The 18,008-nt window shown below is 38.0% G+C and overlaps 1 protein-coding gene across 2 annotated transcripts in view; it reads left to right on the plus strand.

Annotated features, from left to right (window-relative positions):
* The window catches only part of AP2A2 (adaptor related protein complex 2 subunit alpha 2), a 55,427-nt gene extending 44,179 nt beyond the window's left edge, over window positions 1-11,248 (plus strand). For both annotated transcript variants that reach the window (XM_065635763.1, XM_065635764.1), the window contains exons 15-22: window positions 416-579; window positions 3,270-3,352; window positions 4,141-4,230; window positions 5,414-5,537; window positions 6,324-6,440; window positions 6,648-6,717; window positions 7,365-7,499; window positions 8,269-11,248. In XM_065635763.1, coding sequence (XP_065491835.1) covers window positions 416-579; window positions 3,270-3,352; window positions 4,141-4,230; window positions 5,414-5,537; window positions 6,324-6,440; window positions 6,648-6,717; window positions 7,365-7,499; window positions 8,269-8,346 — 861 coding nt within the window. In that variant the 3' untranslated portion in view covers window positions 8,347-11,248. The remainder of the gene's footprint in view (window positions 1-415; window positions 580-3,269; window positions 3,353-4,140; window positions 4,231-5,413; window positions 5,538-6,323; window positions 6,441-6,647; window positions 6,718-7,364; window positions 7,500-8,268) is intronic.
* The last annotated feature ends 6,760 nt before the right edge of the window (window positions 11,249-18,008 follow it).

An 18,008-nucleotide genomic window follows, 5' to 3' on the forward strand; every position in this document is an offset into this window, starting at 1 on the left:
CTGGATTCTTCATTAAAGAAAAGCAACACTTTCGAATTTTATTCCCTACAGTACTTAATTTCCCTTGAAACTAAGCAGGGGGAGAAAAAAGAGGGGTAAACATTGTCTAGAATCTGATTCTGCAGACGACAGACAACAGATGTTTTTTCTGTGGATTTTTTTTGGTTTTGTTTTTTATTTAATGGTTAGATAGACCTAACTCTCTTTGAAGAAATAGGAAAAAGAAAACCACATCTGTAAATGAACTTGATGAAATGCAAGGTGGTAACTGCATTCATAAAGCCTCCTATGTCTATTCAATGTTTGATTTGGGGTGGTGAGAGGCACTTTGCTATAACTTAGTTGTCTGTGCAAAAGAGACAGCTTTGTTTTAATTTTGGTGCAGCATAACCCCTAGGTGTCTTGTCTTCCCTAGTCTACTCCTTCTCCATCTGCGGATCTGCTGGGTCTGGGTGCTGCCCCTCTCACCAATTCAGCTCCCCCACCATCTTCTAGTGGTAGCCTGCTGGTGGATGTATTTTCTGATTCAGCTTCTGCAGTTGCACCTCTTGCTCCTGGTTCTGATGACAACTTTGCGAGGTAATTACTTTACCCTGTAAGGAATCTGAAGAAGTAGCTGTCTGTTAAAACAGGATTAGAGAAAAAAATACATACAGATAACTTTCAGTTTTGTTCCAGCTTATTGAATGCATTCCTCAGTGGTAATTGTGCGGCAAGAGGTGTTTTTGATCTCTATGCTGCGTGTACTGTCTTTGAGGACCTCTGCTTATGGAAAAACTGAATCCGTAGTAATCAATCTGAGTATATTAGCCACACAGTATTGCCCAGTTTTCATTCTGGTTTTGCTTCTTTGTTAAACTGAGCTGCTTATGCATCTCAATACATCTTGAATTTGGGGGCTGTCTGGTCTATTGTGAATACATTTATTCTTATTTCCATAAAGTATTCTTGTGTCTTTCCAGTTATGGCAAGCTGATACTGGAACAGTGAGATGGATTATGTCCAGAAATACTGGTTCTCAGAATTTCAAGATATACCTAAATTGTTCTGCTCCTGTCTGACAAACAGGCGTGAAAAGGGGAAAAAAAGAAACAAGTGCTTTTCTGGTTTTTTAAAAAGGGGATTTGACACAAATATCTTAATTATGTTACCAAGTGCAGTGTGGGTTCAATGTGTTATTAATCCCTTTAATATTAAAATCCACTGTGACTACACTCAGATGTTATTTGCCAGAAATTTTGGAAATAAATAGTATAAGATCACAGAATGTCTTTACAAAAAATCTGTCATCTTATTGACCAAAGAACGTGCTACTGTTTTCAAGTACCAAATTTTGAATGAGGCATAACAAACTTGCAATGCGTCTTAATATAAAAGTCATAATCAGTGAAACTAATCTGCCTGGATCATTGAGACTTTCATCAAAATTTTATAATTGGCAATGCATTGTTGCAGTTTTGCAGTGATAAAGACTTCTTCCTGTGTTTCTCTTGGAAGGCAATAAGTGATATTTAATCATGCTACACAATACCAAGACTTAAAGAAACTACACAGGCTTGTTAGACCTTGTTTTAAAAGAGGATGAGCAAACAAACAAACAAATACTAGTAGCTTCATAAGCAAAAGTTACCTAAAAAGAGTTTTCTCTTTCTGCAGAAGAAAGTATAGCATTGCCCAACCCCTTGGTCTGTCTGTAGATGATGAAATGCTTCTCTAATGATACTGAGAAGTTGCCTTTACAGTTTCCTGCCTCTTTTTAGTGCTATTGTCACTTTTGTTTCTAATCTATTGCTTGGGTAAGTCATTCTGTGTGCCTGTATATTCTTGCCTACACTTAATACTTGTGTCTTTCTAAGAGCTGATTGTGCAGCTGTAGTTCAAGTGCCATTAATGTTGATGAGGCCTCTGCTTCAAAGCACTTATTTGTAGTAGTTGATATACATCTACATGTATGGTTTTGAACTAAAACTTTTTTGCTGTCACAACCACCTAAAAGAACTTGGTTCTTCAGGAGTTATAAGCTACTGAACACCTTCAGCTGTCTCCTGTCTTTGGGAAGAATTGCTGGTTCCTAAAAATCAGGGAGGGGTGGGGTGGGGGAGAGAAGCGGGGGAAAACATTGCCTAATGCCTAAAACCTTTCTAGGTGTACTGAGCTAGGGCAGCTAATAAATCTTTCATGCATTAAACTCAGCAGTGCCATTTTTGAGGAAGGAGGTAAAAGAAATAACTAAGCACTAAGCTGTCTTTACTAACTCCTGCTATCTCTGTCGCTACTGCCTTTCTTCCTTTGTGCTGCCTGAACTAGCCCTGACCTGGCTTCATCTGAGGTAGTTTCTGAGGAACCAGCTGATACTGTGCATGATGCTGATGAGCTTTTTCACAAGTAAGCAACACTAAAACCTTGCAAGGCTGGGCAACTTCCAGAATATAGTTAAAAGCAAAACTATATTGTGCATTAACTTAATACCAGCAAGACTAGAAAAACATGTACTGTCAGACTTGTGACTAGAACACCTTTGTAGATGCTGTGGATTTAATGACAAGCTCATGAATACACAGGTTAGAGTTGCCTTTATGAGTCAGTGCTATCACACACTGCTCTAAAATAAGTCAATGCCGGTTGTATATTAAGTTTTGCAAGTATTCACAAATAAAGGAAAACCGTAAGAGTAAATTGTCAAATATACCAATGTTTGGGAGTGTGTTTTAAGTGCCTTGTACGCTGACCCCCTCTTCCACTTCTAAGTGAAAGGTGACAGAAAGGACTGAAATCACTGCAAAATGGGCTTCCTCTCTCAAAGTAGAAAAAAAAAATACAGCTCTCAGTTGATCTATGTGATACAGAACTGGTAAAACAAGGGATTCTTTTTTCTTTCAGGTTTAAACAGTCAAAGCTTCAAACTTTTCAATTCTGCACCAACCTAATGGGTTTCAGAAGTTGTCAAGAATATGAATAAGAAAAATCCTAGTCTGTTGCCTGGTCCTTTATAGACTCTGTGTGTGTGTATAGCATATTGTGGCTTACTTTGTAGTTTCTCAGACATCCTATCAAATAGAAATTTAAGTTCTTTTAGTATTCTTCAAGTGGTGATTTTGGTTGTAAAATTGTCTTTTCTAACTGCAGTTTTCTGCAATGGCCTCTCTCACAGACTGATGCACTGTAAATTAACCACAATCTTCATCCTCTGTGTAAAGCCTGAATCTTGTGGATCTAAATATTGTTTAATATGGCTCAATTTAAAACACGTTTTCCATCTCTTCCCCTAGGTTTGTGTGTAAAAATAATGGGGTCTTATTTGAAAATCAGTTGCTACAAATTGGATTGAAATCTGAATTTCGACAGAACCTGGGTAAGAGCTTTCAGGTCAAGTGGTTAGCTGTCTGCATTATCAGCCCTGATGCCAGCATGTTGTTGCGAATAGGACTTGCTTTTCAGCTACTTAAAAGGGATATGTGATTTTTGGGCCTAACCTGTCTTAGGATCTTCACTGTTGTGTGTCCCTGGCTTCTGTATGGGTTCTTGTTTCCTTAAATTTTTTGGTTGTTTTGGTACCTGAGATGAAGTGGGAGTGTTAAGTGGTACCATACACTCCAGCTCCTGCTGCCTAGTTGTAAGGCTGATACAGCCAAGATTATCAAGGACTGTTCTCAATTTTTATTTCTCGATAGTGTAGCTTATTGTAATATATGAAACACAATACATTTCAGATGTCTGTCATAATAAATTAATGTACAAGATACTGAAAATATCTAGGAGAGAGCTGGGAATTGAACACAGGCCAACACTAGGATGGCTTGCTTCTCCCCTTCTGCATTGCTTCTGGCACAATAATAGTTTCTTTACATGAAAAGTAATGTTCTCCAGCAACTGGAAGACTTCTGCTGATTATTTAACTGCCTGTTTGACAGCTACAGACAGAGAGGTCTAATGGCTTGTTTTAATCTGTCATTTCATTTTGAGCTGTAAATATCTTGGTAAGACAAACCATGTAAATTATGCTTTGTTATTAGAAGTTGTTTTACAGAAAGGTAGAAAGACAATGTATTAGATACTTGAAGCACAGGTAGTTCAATATGATTACATGTGATGTGCCTGAAAGTTCTGATCTCATTCTTTTTTCTCTTATTTTCTTTCTAGGACGTATGTTCATATTCTATGGTAATAAGACGTCAACACAGTTCTTGAATTTTACTCCAACAGTAATCTGTTCAGATGACTTGCAGTCAAATATCCTTAAATGCAGTAGCATGTGTCTGTTCTTATTTGGTTTTTGTGGTTTATGCTATACAAAATGTTAATAAATCTGCTGGATTGAGGCATGGTGACCTTTGAACATGAAGAAATGAGAAACTTGCTGATAACTTTCTAGAGTTCTTGTAGAAAGAACAAGTCTTGAGCAGAGATAGATCTCGTTACACGAATACTACTTCGAAATAAGGAGGAAATTAGGCTGAATAAATATGTAATGTAACTCTATTGCATTCTCTGCTGTCATGAAGTAGCAGAGGTATAGGGGTGGTGTCCTTCAATTACTGCATTGGTCAATAACCTCAGACTTGAGATGGAGGCAGAAAAATATGTGTACACTACAATGATGATACTGTAAAATAAGCTCTTTAATTTACAGTTCATCCTTAACACTTGGTATTACAAGCTCACGATTTTTGTAGAATCTGTAATCAAGCTTGTTTGACTCAAAGTGTCACTGTAATGTTCACATCAAAATGAGATCACAGAATCACAGAATGGTTGGGGTTGGAAGAGACCTCTGGAGATCCTCTAGTCCAACTCACCCACCAAAGCAGGTTCACCTAGAGTAGATGGCACAGGAATGTGTCCAGGCGGGTCTTGAATGTCTCCAGAGAAGGAGACTCCACCACCTCTCTGGGCAGCCTGTTCCAGGGCTCTGTCACCATCAAAGTAAAGAAGTTTTCCCTCATATTCAGGTGGAACCTCCTGTGCTTCAGTCTGTGCCCATTGCCTCTCCTCCTATTCTTGGGCACCACTGAAAGGAGTCTGGTCCCATCCTCTTGACACCCACCCTTGAGATACTTATAAACATGGATAAGATCCCCTCTCAGCCTTCTCTTCTCCAGGCTGTTTTTTATATGGTCCAGTGGTTTTTATTGTGAAGTGTGTCTGTGCCCTCATACTTTTTTGAGGGCATCTTTCTTTAAGAATATTCAAATAACTGAGAATTGTGGGGGTTATTGCTTCTAGCTGTGTGAGTATGGAAAAACAAAACAAAAACAGCACACTTTTTTGCTGTACAAGAATTGAGCTTTGGATATTCAGTAGCATATAGAGAATGAGTGTACATGATGCTAATTCCTCATATAGCTTATTGGAGGATTTGCCCTTTTTTTTTAAGTCATCAATTCATTTATTAGTTTCCTTAACCACTTCTTATGCCTGAATCTTCAGACAAAACCTGTTGACCCCACAGTGGATGGAGGTGCACAGGTTCAGCAGGTCGTGAACATTGAATGTGTGTCAGACTTTATGGAAGCTCCAATCCTGAACATTCAATTCAGGTAAAACACAGGATTTAAATGCTAGTGAAATATATGAAAGATGTTAAATTTGTCCTGGTCTTCTGACTGAAGTGTAGAATATGGACACATAAAAGCTGTCTTGGGTAGACAATTACTTGAAAAATTGATTTAACAAAGCTTTAAGCTACTGAGGGAGGTGAGGAATCTACTTGGAACGATGCAATTTAAAAAGAAAAAACAACAACAAAAACCACTAATGAAGAAGCAGCTACTGATAAAATGTATCCATGACTTCTCTTTCCACTGTCTGTATAAAACAGCAGCATTCCTGTTTGCTTAAGAAATCTTGACAGTAGCATATGCAGTGACTTCTCCCTTCTGGAAACCAAGAACATTTCTGCAAACAACTTGGATTGGAAATGCATGCAGCCAAAAATAGAATCTTATGTCCATTCAACATCATCCTTTAGGAAATCCTGATTTCTGGGCTACATTCTGTTATTCTAGTCTAAACTGGTTCTTACTGGTATGTTTTACAGGGGTATATTTTCACTCCTCTGGGTGCTATCTAGAAGGATAACTATGTCGAAATTGAGAGATCCTTGTTAGAAGTTCTGCCAATTCGCTTTCATGTGTTGTCTAACAGAGCAAATACATTTATTTAACAGTGGATTAGAACTGTATCTTAGAAATAACATCTGCAGTTGATGGATTTTAATCATAAACAATTGCACCTTACTGTTCATCCTCAATTGTTTAGTTGATTTAGGCTGAACAGCTGCTGACACTGCTGCACACAATGTGTTCTTTCTGTTTCACGTGCAGGTATGGTGGAACATTTCAAAATCTTTCGGTAAAATTACCCATCACACTGAATAAATTTTTCCAGCCAACAGAGATGTCTTCTCAAGACTTTTTTCAGCGTTGGAAGCAACTGAGCAAGTAAGACTTTGTCTGTATTTGGGCTTGGGGCTCTTGTGGTGGGCCAAGGGAAGAAAAAGGGTATATTGTGAATGTAGCTGGTGCAGTGCCCCATCCCAGACTTAATTCCATGATTTACAAACTCTCCCAATATAATTAGTTGCTATTGAACAATGCTGTATATAATACATGTGTTACACAATGTATTCATCTTGCCTTGTCTTGCAGTCCAAAACAAGAAGTACAGAATATCTTTAAAGCAAAACACCCAATGGATGCAGAGATAACAAAAGCAAAGGTGGGTGGTAGTGTGTTTTTACTTTGTAGTGCAAGGGTAGTGCTATAAGCAAACTTTGTTTATCTTGGTTGATATGGCAGTTGGATCATTCTGTTAAAGTGTAAGTCAGTGTTGTCTAACAGACCCTTGGCAGTGCTGGGTTGAATGGATTGTTTCTCAATGTGGCTTGAATTAGATATTGTTTTCAATAGCAGCTGGAAACTTGGAGCTATTTAAGAAAACACCAATTCAGTGCTTAAAACTGAATTAGAAGATACTTCAAACCTTGATTTAAACTAGAGTTGTTAGTCAGAAAAGACAACAAATGACTTGTAGAACTGGCTGCCTTAGGCAAAACAGAAGTGTCTAGTGTAAGACAGGAATGGCTTTATCAAAAACAGGAGAGACTTACATTGAATGTCACTATTTCTTAGTTGTTTTCAAGAAGAACCTTTTCTTCAGGAATAGCTCATTATCAGGGTCACTCTGTCACTTCAAAAACTTGTTATGAAATTGATATATGCTAGTTCTTTAATGTCTTGAACACTTTAAATAAAAATTAGTCTCCTACTTGTTTTGCTAGTTGGTAGTGGCTGTGCTTGGGTAGACTGTGCTGTGCTCAGTATCCCACTGTCTTCACATCTAAATCTTCTGGGTTTCTTTCATAGATAATTGGCTTTGGATCAGCCCTGCTTGAGGAGGTGGATCCCAATCCTGCTAATTTTGTTGGTGCTGGTATCATACATACAAAAACTACTCAGATTGGATGCTTGCTGCGCCTTGAACCCAACCTTCAGGCACAGGTATCTAAGTATCTACAGCTTAAATAGAAGTTCTTGTTTGCACTGTATGTCTGCGTATATCTGAAACTCCTTAAGGTATTTATTTAAAATCGCTATTGCAATAGCTAATTGTGACTGCAGACTCCCAACAAGAAATGAAATTGTAGCAGCTGATCCTGGCCCAGTTTGGTAAGCTGCTTCTTCATAGCACTTCTCTTTCCTGTTGGAACAGATCTTTGTGTGGAGTCTCCTCTTCACTTGAAGATTGGAAACATTTAATATTTCTGTGTTGTGTACCTTAGACAAGATTAAATGTAATTCCCTTTGCCATTTTAAATTAATAGAAGAATGGCTAAAAGAAAACATAAGCAAACAAATACAATGTTAAGAATATTTTTTCTCAAGCATTTGGATAGAGTTTTTATCGAAGTTAACTGAGGACTAAAAATAAGTTTTAGGTGAAAAGTCTCCTGTTTTCTGAAGACGTGGTGCTTGAGACTCTTTAGACTTTTCCACACTTACTCCTCTTAAAGAAAAATTTTGGATAACACCTTGCTGTCAAAGCCTAAAAATATTAGAACAATGGTAATTCTCAACAAAGGTTTGAAAATGTACTCCAGCCTGTGGTTTGAACTATTATTCTGTGGCTGACTGCCTATGAATTTTTTAACTCAAGGTCTTTTTCCTATCAAATCTATACAAAACAAGTAAGGTAGCTTTCACTAATTGACTGTGCATTCATTTAATACCAAACTGAGTTTAAAAAATAATGTTTTATATTCTTTTTCAGATGTATAGGCTCACACTACGAACAAGTAAAGAAGCTGTGTCTCAGAGATTATGTGAATTGCTCTCAGAACAGTTTTAATATTAACCATGTCAGTTTTGGTTTTTCCATTTATATCACTGTCATCATACTGCAAATAAATGTCTTGTACATCACTGTCTGAGTACTGCAATGTTAACCAATACCAGCTCCCTGCCTTAATAGAATTTGACCCTTGTTTGAAATTAAGACTGTAAAATGTACAGTACAGGGAAGTGACTTTTGACATTAAAAATGGCTTTAGTGTGTTACACAAAGGGTGGGATGGTTGTCTTGTGCTCCTTTTTTTGCAGAGATCAGGCTTTTAAACTTGTTAAAAGAAACTTGGTATAGATGTGGAAGCTAAGGATTTCAACTGGAAATGACTAGTGACATTCTACCTTAGTAGCTTTAACAGGTACTCCCTCTGCTCTGAACTGGAAGAAACCAATGTGATGCTGCTTGGTAATTCAGATGTTAATGTACAGTCAAAACCTTGTGAAGCTGAACATTGCCACAAGTCTTGTACTGAATGGAAGTGCAGATTCCAAGATGTGTTTGAGTCTGATTCAAGGGAACATTTATATTGAGTGTCACCAATCTTTGTATTTGGCAAATGCCACAGGACCCAGAGTCTTAAAGTAGTAATCTTGTAATCCTTTACATCTTAATGTTTTCTATCTTTGGAAAGTGGATTGAATACAAAAGCTATTATTAATCCTTGGGCTTATCTTGAATAACGAGGTGAGCTTCTCTGGTAGATGGTGAACGAGTACATGCTTGTTCATTGTTGGTCAAACTGAAGTTAAATACTCTGTTTTCTGTTTTCCATCAGACTTAACAAGTAATAGTCCCAATGATGTGATATAATTAACTACAGAGTCTGGTATTGTATAAAAGGAGAAGACTGAAGAAATGGGCCCTTGAAGGGCTAAGGCATGAAAATGTATTTTTAATCAATGTGTGGTTTTTTTCCCCAGTGTACAGTAATTTTAAAACTTGAGAGGTTGAATAACTGGTATCTGAACAGTTTCCTGTCTGTCAGTGGTGGCAAAAAGATCTAACATGGCGTAGAAGACTTGTGTTGAGACCGAGAATAGAAAGCCTGAAAATGCTCGGCTTTTTTAGTAGCTTTTACAGACAAAGCCTTTGTAAATTGTTCCACATCAGCAAACTCTTAGCAGCCTCTCTGCAGAAGTAAGCGGGCACAGCTTTGGCTCACACCTCTTCAAGCCTTGAGGTGCATAAAAGCTGCTAAAACAAAGCAGGTGAGGTAGTGCAGTAAACTGTGGGCAGTTGTCATTGAGTACTATAGGTCATAGTGGTCCAAGTCAGCTGCTGTTGATGTGAGAATTGAACCTCAGATCAAGATTTCTTCAAGGTTATTTAAAGGAAGCCTGGAAGTGGTTTCTTACAACACATACAGCCAAGTATGCCCATGAAATAAAGGTTTAGAGTGATAGTGATGATATTGAAAATACATTTAAATGAGGCTCCTATCATGCTGCCCAGTACACAGAAAGGGACAGGATTCCTACATGGTTGAGTGTGCCTTGCTTTTTTTCTTCAGTGTTTTGAGTTAAATGATGGAACTGGGTGATTATAGTTTGGTTTGAGTGAAGGCTAGTGACTGTACTTGAATGCAAATGAAAAATGAGGAACAAAGGTTTGGCTGTGGTGTGTAGATTTTGGGGGATACGTGTTGGGTTTTTGTTGTCTGTGTTGGTTGGTTGTTTTGTGGTGTTTTTTTGTTTTGGTTTGGTTTTTTTCCCAGAAATGGCTGGTAACTATGGATGTTATGACTGAAAACCTGGCTATAGACCTGGTCTTTTTGCAGAAGTTCTCTTGAACAGTTGGCCCTTTGTGGCCTTTCAAGCAGGTAATCAAGACTCTTCAATCAAAAGCATTGTATTTGAAAATCTTCATCAGTAGATCCAGCAGTCAGGTTGGGCAGTTGGCAAAATGCTAATGACTGCCTTACGTTTTGTCCTCTGGATGCCATATGTCTCTTTATTAGTCCTGTTATATTAACCATGCTGTTGGCTGCTATGTTAAAAATCTGATGTGCTGAACTAAGGGGAGTCTTAGCAAAGACAGAGGAGGAGCTTCTATTTCATTTTTTCCAAATTCTGTTGTACTTCTGTCCCCCATGAAAATGTTTGGTGCCCTCATTAAAGGACACCTTGAAGCACACTGCACTACTTCAGTTCACTTTGCTTTGTTTCAAGCTGTGCTAAAATGTGCATTAAGATTGTGGGAAGAAGAGGGTAAGGGAAAGTGTCTTTTCAATGGTGACTGTGTTAAGCTTATGACTGTTCACACTTGTATTAAATGTCAGCTTAATGAAGCCATGAGCAGAAAAGTGAACAAATTAAGGACAAATACTTTTTTTTTCTTGTGAATGGTGGTTAACTTACCAAAGTGATGTATCCTGTCAAGCAGACAAAGTAATTTCTGCAGTAAACAGTGTTATTGTTTTAAGTGCAGTATTTTCAGGCATTGGCATGTGAAAATAACTGAATAGCAAAACAGGTAGCGTATAGTCATTCTTGACCTACACTCCAGTATGTAACATTTATGGTGATTGTCTTATTTGTATAAAACAAAGTTCTGTCAAATTAAGTGGAGAATTTTCATATAGAAGACTATATATTAGACTATATTCATCAGAAGAACGTATTAAGATTAAATAAATGATTAGAACAGTAATCAAACTGTCCTTTTTTTGTCTGGGGCATGGAAGTGTAAAGAATACTTGCATGAAATCGGTTGTTATGGAACAACAATTGATGTGTAATTGTAAATTCTTTCCTGCAAACTACTAGTGGGTTCTCTTCTGTTGAGTCTTACCTGGCCTGCAGATCTCTGCTTCCCCCACTGAGTTTGTTTATGGCTTTTTTTTGTTGGTGTGTTTGGTTGTGTGTTACAGATACTCTACTGTAAATAAAAAAATCTTGATGTAAAATCTTTCTTCCTATAGTGTTTAACAACAGTAAGTATATTACATGCTACAGTGAACTGATGTAATGGTGGGCTATGGTTGAGGCTATGAAGCACACACCTGTATTACACAGGGGCAGGACTTGTAGAAAAAGTTGCTGTTGCTGTAAAAGAATATCTGAAGTGCTAAATAATGTCACTCAAACTCTAAATGCATGCTTTAGATTATTAGTACTTCTCTAAAGCTTGCTAAAAGAAAAAAGAATACCTGGGCACTATGAGCTTTTATGTGTTCACACCTTTAGGTAAATTGCAAACAAAGTAATAAAGAATGTGTACTAGCAGCAAGTAGAAATTGCTTGTGAGTGAACTACTTGTGCCATGTTAGACACATACAGTCTTTGATTTCCTGCACAGAACTACCCTGCAAATTTCTGCTGTGTCCAAAAGTCACTACATGTCTGTGTTAATGATGCATCTGGAAATGTCACACCACATTATGGATGCATGTAGAAACCTCACAACTAGCTTTTAGTTCATGTAGTAACTTGCTTTCTGACTGCAGCAGTGTATGGATGAAAAATATAAGTGCTGTGTCCATTTTCAAAGGAAAAGGAACAGATCACCTCAGTTGTCTTCTCCAAGTGAAGTAATGGGCTATTCCACATGTCCTAGTTTAACTGTAGCGAACCTACCAGACTGTTTTCAGTTAAAATTGGTCAAATAATGAGAAATAACTTAGCAAATTCAATTCCTTCTGCTTTATTTGAAAGTCAAAGTCTGTTACTGCACAGTGTATAGGCCAGTTTTTAGCCTCTGGTTAAATATCACCCTGAGCAAGGCCCGTTGGTGTCTGACATGGTCTTCCCTCCCAGGCCTTACCCAGTCCATATTTTTTTTTTGTTTGTTTTCTCCCTTGCATTCCCCCTTCACCCCTCTTTTGATTAGGAGTAATTTATCAGTTAACTTCTTTGACATTCCAGGTAGCTGCTCAGGAAGCCTTGCTGCAAGGCTATGCTGTATAATCAATACAAGAGAATTCCCAGCAATGAGCAGTCACAGTGGAAGTATGAAATTGTGATCAGTGTTTTAATTTAAAAAAAGATAAGGTATATGAGGCCATCTGGGGGTCTGGCTAGTGTATGCAGCTGTCAAAGTCACAAACACAGCCCCTAAATACAATTATTTCTGTAATGAGCCTTTTTCTAGGATTATCTGGGTCTTCGCATGGTAGTTGGAGTTCCTGCTTAAGAAGCTGACGTGGCCTGCAGCAGCCACATGCTGTGTTGACCATCATCTTCTCAACATTCAACCTGTTTGGAAGAGAGGGAGGATCAGGATTTTTATACAGCATTTTAGGCTTACCGCTTTTCAAGTATTTGAATATTATTTTTTTCTTATGGTGTAACGGTTAGAGGAAAGAGCACCCCTTAGCACCCCTTAGTTTTAACAGTTCTATCAACTACAGAACTACAAACAGTGCAGTAATTGACTCTATGTTCGATTCTCATGATGACTACTGCAGTTCAGGTACACTGAGCTTCTACCTTCCTTTTTAAAACTGAATTTTCAAAGGCTGACAGCTATTGCACCTCAGACTTCATTGGAAAACTAATAGGATTTGACTTCCTCATTTTCCTTCTGCACTTCTGAAATTCGTGAAGTAACTATAGATCTAAATTTTTTCAAAGCTGTGCACTGGACTACCTAGTTTGCAAAAGGTCTCTGGTGTGGTCTGTTAACAAAGATGCTGGATTGTGCATGTTCCTTTTGCACAGTTCATGGAGGAAGGAAAAATCCCTTTCTTTCTCTGAACTGTTAGTATCAGAATCTAAGCTGGTGTCTGCACAGTGTCAATTCTGGACTGTGAGATCAGTTAACAAAGTACTAGCAGACTTGCATGTATCTTGCTCTGTTAACAGGAATAAAACACAGGTTGGTGAAGTGGTAGGTTGAATTAGCAGGTGAGATTTAGATTATCTTCTGACAGTACTGTTCTGTTGTACTGTTGCTTTTCTGACTGTTCAGGCAATTGTGCTACTGGACTTGCTCCTATCTTTTTTTTTTGTCAGTGAGAAGTTGTATAAATGTGTACTAGAATTCAGCTATGGGAATAAGAGTTACAGAAAAAATATTTTTGTAGAAACCTCTATAAAAGGTAGAAAAGTCTGCTTGGTTTTAATTAAAACAAAACTGGTTTTTAACCACAAGTGTCTTAGTGATTGTGACAAACCTTAATAACGTCCTCCAGGTTTAACAGCCCTTTTTGAAAACTCTTGAGATACAAAGTCAGTTACTCCGTTTTCAAAATGCTGGGGGACACCAGAACTCACTTGGAAGGGGACAGCTTTTACCTTCAGGATTTATTTAAATTAGTTATTGCAAAAGCAAAAATCTTCATTGCTTCCCTACTCTTGAACATTGTATTTGCATAGATTGTTGGGAATATAACTTAATTTCCCGCCCGCCCCCCGCCCCCCAAATAACTGCGAACTCAGTAATACTGCTGCAGTGAATCTAGTTTTATTGAAGCCTTGATTCCCTGTCTGGATAGTCCCCTAATGAGCATGAAGAACCGCACAGACCAAGACAGCACACTTTTATAACTGTACAATATCACTGAATTACACTATTAGGAGAACATTATATATTTCAATGAGAAATTTCTTATTTTGCTGTCTCAGCTATTTGAAAACCGATATATGTAGTCCAAAAATAAAAAACCCACCCCAAAAAAACCAAAAACATCAACAGCAAAAAAGCCCCCAAAACTGCAGCATTGAAGTCTGTTTTTTTTTAAAAAAAACCCACTACATAGTAGATGATGTTATTAGCGTTGTTTTTAGTTAGCTGGCTTTTACTGCGACATTATATTGCTGGGTAGATGCCAACAGCATTTTTTTCCCTGAATTCGTAAAGGAGTGGTAGTTAACAAATATCACCACTTACAGATGGCCAAATAAGAAAAAGAAACAATCTCTCAACTATCCTTACTTTGTTGAAGATGGACATGATCCTTCACATTTGCTTAAAGTGACATTTGTAGAACAGCCTTTGTAAGTTATTTTTTCTTCGTATTTGAGTTCTCTACAATGTTCTGCCAAATGTAAAAAGAAAAAATTACAGCAGAAATTTATCTTAGTCATCTTGAGTGACCTTTGCTGGATGCCAAAAGCATCCATACTCAGTTTCATAGAAACTGTTCCTATTGCATGAGACAGTTAACAAGTCACAAATGAGTAACACAGCAAGAGCAGGTTTTAAACTAGGCACTGAAGATGCATGAGATAGTTACCCTGGAGGAGAACTAAGAAAATGCAAGTTGCTAGAATTATGAATAAGCAAAAAAAAAAAATCGTGTTAAGAATATAGTGCAAATTCAGTCCAGCAGGAAAAAATTAATCCACTGATGAGGATACAAAGATGCAAATGAAACAACCAGCTGGCTAATTCTAGTGGAATTATTTCTGGTTCAGACTTTGTAATAGATTTCACTTGTTTGAAAAATAGTTTACTCATTTTAAGGACTGATTTATTTATAGGCAGGCAGAAGTTCACAACTTAAATGCCTGCCTGCAGTATGTCTTCCCTTACTAGATAAAATGTATAATGCTGCATAGCAGGTATTGATCTTGCATTTTCTCCTGACTTGAAGCAAGATACTAAGCACTTTATAAAGCAAAAAGCTGACTGAAAACACAGATTTTTCCAATGAATTTAAAGATATTTTTTTTTAAGTTTATATTAAGGAGAACAAAAGTGTTGTATGCTATAAAGGCATTATATGCACCTCTTACACTGCTCCTGTACAGTGCTCTTTTAAGCACCTGAAGGTTCACTGCTTGAAGGAAGGTTGTAGATGAAACCTGAACATTGTTGCACAGAAGATTCAGTTAATATTGTGGTAGGAATTTGTCACTGGAAAATAAGGCAACTAATAACTGGACACGAGACTAAGGTACTATACCCATTTCTCATAAATGAAGAGCTAGGCTAATATTTTAAGTTTTCTTTCTGGACTGAAAGATATTGTTAATAACTCTGCAAGACTGAAAAGTACAAGAATTGCTCTGTTTAGGGATGAAAAATGTGTGGAGGAAGGAGAAGACTGCAACTTTCTGAACTCATGAAAAATATTGGGAGATACTGCAGTTAAACTGCTAGGAACAAACCTGGTAATGGTATGGTTGGGCAGATACTGTGTTCTGAAGCACTTCCCATTCTGTGAGGTGAAAACTAAGAGGAAGCAGGGTCAATAGGAGAGGAGCAATAGAAAGAATCCAATCTACTTGGGTCAAACTGTTATTTCCTAATGCTCTCACAGTCAATTTGAGCCTCCTTCTTGCTAAAAAAACCTGAAATTAGCCTCTTTGGTGCTGCATTACTTTTGTAACAGTGCAGGGAACTACAGACTGTGCATTCAGTCACTTGCTCTGAAAATAGATGATTCTGCCATGCCTTGCGGCTGGGCTGACAGACCTGTACAAGCTGCACTCCGCTGACAAGGTTAGTAGTGAAAACAGAGATGAAAGGTTCTGCCACAGGTGACTATACCCACTGTTATATATTGATTCTCAATTCGTGGTTTGAGAGTAGCAGTTAAGCACGAATACAGTTTCCTTAGTTGACTGGGACCCTTTGTAAAAAATTAGTCTTCTGGAGTAAGACTCGGTAGGTGATGTCTTGGATGACTTGAGCATGGTGTTCCTCTTTGTTCATTTTTTTGTTGCTGTTAGAGAAAAGTTTCTGGTTCAGTTGATCTGATTGTAACAATGGAGTGGAGGACTTTGTGTGAAGATTCCCAATAAGTAAGGAAATAGCATATAGGTCTGTGGAAAAATTTTGAACCTATGCTTCAAAGATAAAGATGCAAATCTCATTGTTAAGCAGGGTACAAAACTGTGGGCCTGTTAGGATGCTGCATATCCCTCCTAATTCTTGAAAAAGATATGGCAAATGAAGGCTGTAACTTGTTGGCGGCGAGGTTGCACTTTCTTTGGGAATTAAACACACAGAAAAGAGCAAACAGTGAAATTGGTGTATGACAGTGGTGAAGGCAATAAGGAAGGCAGGATCATATGGCCAAAGTACACTTTCCAGGTAATTTCTCCTTTGTATGTTGAACTTGCTCAAAAGAGAAGGCGAACTAGCTGAAACTGAGATGTTAACTCTTCTCTGGGTCCTATAACAGTGGTTAGAACAAATAAATGTGCAAAAAGAACTACACAGGAAATACACCTTCCATTCACAGATTGAACAGTGCATATGTCATTCTAGTTTATGTTTGGAAGAGTTAATCCATATTCTAGGAAGTGTTTAATAAAAAACATCTGCCTCATTGTTTTTAAATAGGACTAGAAACTAGACCTCTGCTACCTACACAGAATACAGTTAAAAATGTATAGATATCTCTTGGGAATTCACACCAGTGCTACTGGCTCCTATACTGTAGATCCTAAAGTAGGACAGTTCAATTTAAAACCAGAAGAGAGGATATTGATTTGTGTGCCTCCCTTTACATGAAGTTGTGCATAAATTATAGAATGTGGTATTGCTTGAGTCAAAACACATTAGGTTTTAATTATGCACAGGAGCAAAAAATTGTCACTATACCTTGAAAAGAGAAAACAGTATCTTGCTGAAGAGAGACAAAAAAAAATGTTCAGCTATGCAGAAACAGTGTATGAGAGCTAACAGGAGGACTGCAGGATAAGTCAAGAGACAGCCTGTCCACATAACCTACTTGATTGAGATTTTGAGATTAAAAACTAAACGATTCTGTGACTCTCCTGATACATATCCTGTCATCCTCCTTAACTCAGGTTTTTTAATATTTATATCAGTATATAGCAGGGAACCTGTTCTTATAAAACCAAAGACTTCAGACAACTACTCCACAAAAAATAACTGCAGAAAGGAAAAAAAGAAAACATGGAGCCAACACATACAAATGGTACCATAGCAAAGAATACGTAATGTAAGAATTCGTACACTCATTAATGAAAAAATGTGCTAAAAACAAAAACGTGATATAGGAAATTATATAGATATACTTTACCTTGTGGCACTGTTAATGGTACAACAGAAGACAAGGATGTTGAAAGTTTAGAGGTGAAAGAAGGAGATGATGTAGTGCGGGTAGTAGTTAATGTTGTTGTTCGCAAAGAAGTCCTTTTAAATGCCTCTGTAGAAGCAGTAGTAATAACACTGGGAGCAAAAGTAATTGTTGTAGATAAAACAGAAGGGATCAAAACTGGAGTGGACTTGGCAGAGATACTGGTAGGAATTACTGATGAAGTCTTGCCATATGGAGTAAATGTGGTATTTTGGGAGGAAAAATATGTAGCACTCTCAGCAGACCTAAATGTGGAAGTAGTGGGGGACATAAGTGTAGACATTGGGCTGGTGGTTGGGGCCGAGGTGGAGGAGATTGTGGAAGTGGCAGCTGATGGCAACTGCGTGCTGAGTGAGCTTCTGGGGGCAGGTGGAGAGCTGGGACTTGAAGACGTCCTTGTCAGCGTGACTTCCGTGCTGCTAGCGGGTCTCGTCTCTTTGGAGACAGAGGTCTTGGAGGTGCTGCTGGCAGAGGTGGCAGCGGTTGTCTTCTGCGTGGTCAGTGGTGGCACAACGTGTGGCACAGTTGTCTTTTTGTGGGTGAAGGCTGCTGAGAGGAAAACAAAGATCAGTTGAGGATGAAGGCAAGAGGGGAATGCAAAGGAGGTGGGAAGAAGCCCTGGGCTAGGGCCAAAGTCAAGAAAAGCAGCCCTGTGCCATACTGAGTCTCG

This window comes from Caloenas nicobarica, chromosome 5, assembly GCF_036013445.1.
Source record: "Caloenas nicobarica isolate bCalNic1 chromosome 5, bCalNic1.hap1, whole genome shotgun sequence".
Lineage (NCBI taxonomy): Eukaryota > Metazoa > Chordata > Aves > Columbiformes > Columbidae > Caloenas > Caloenas nicobarica.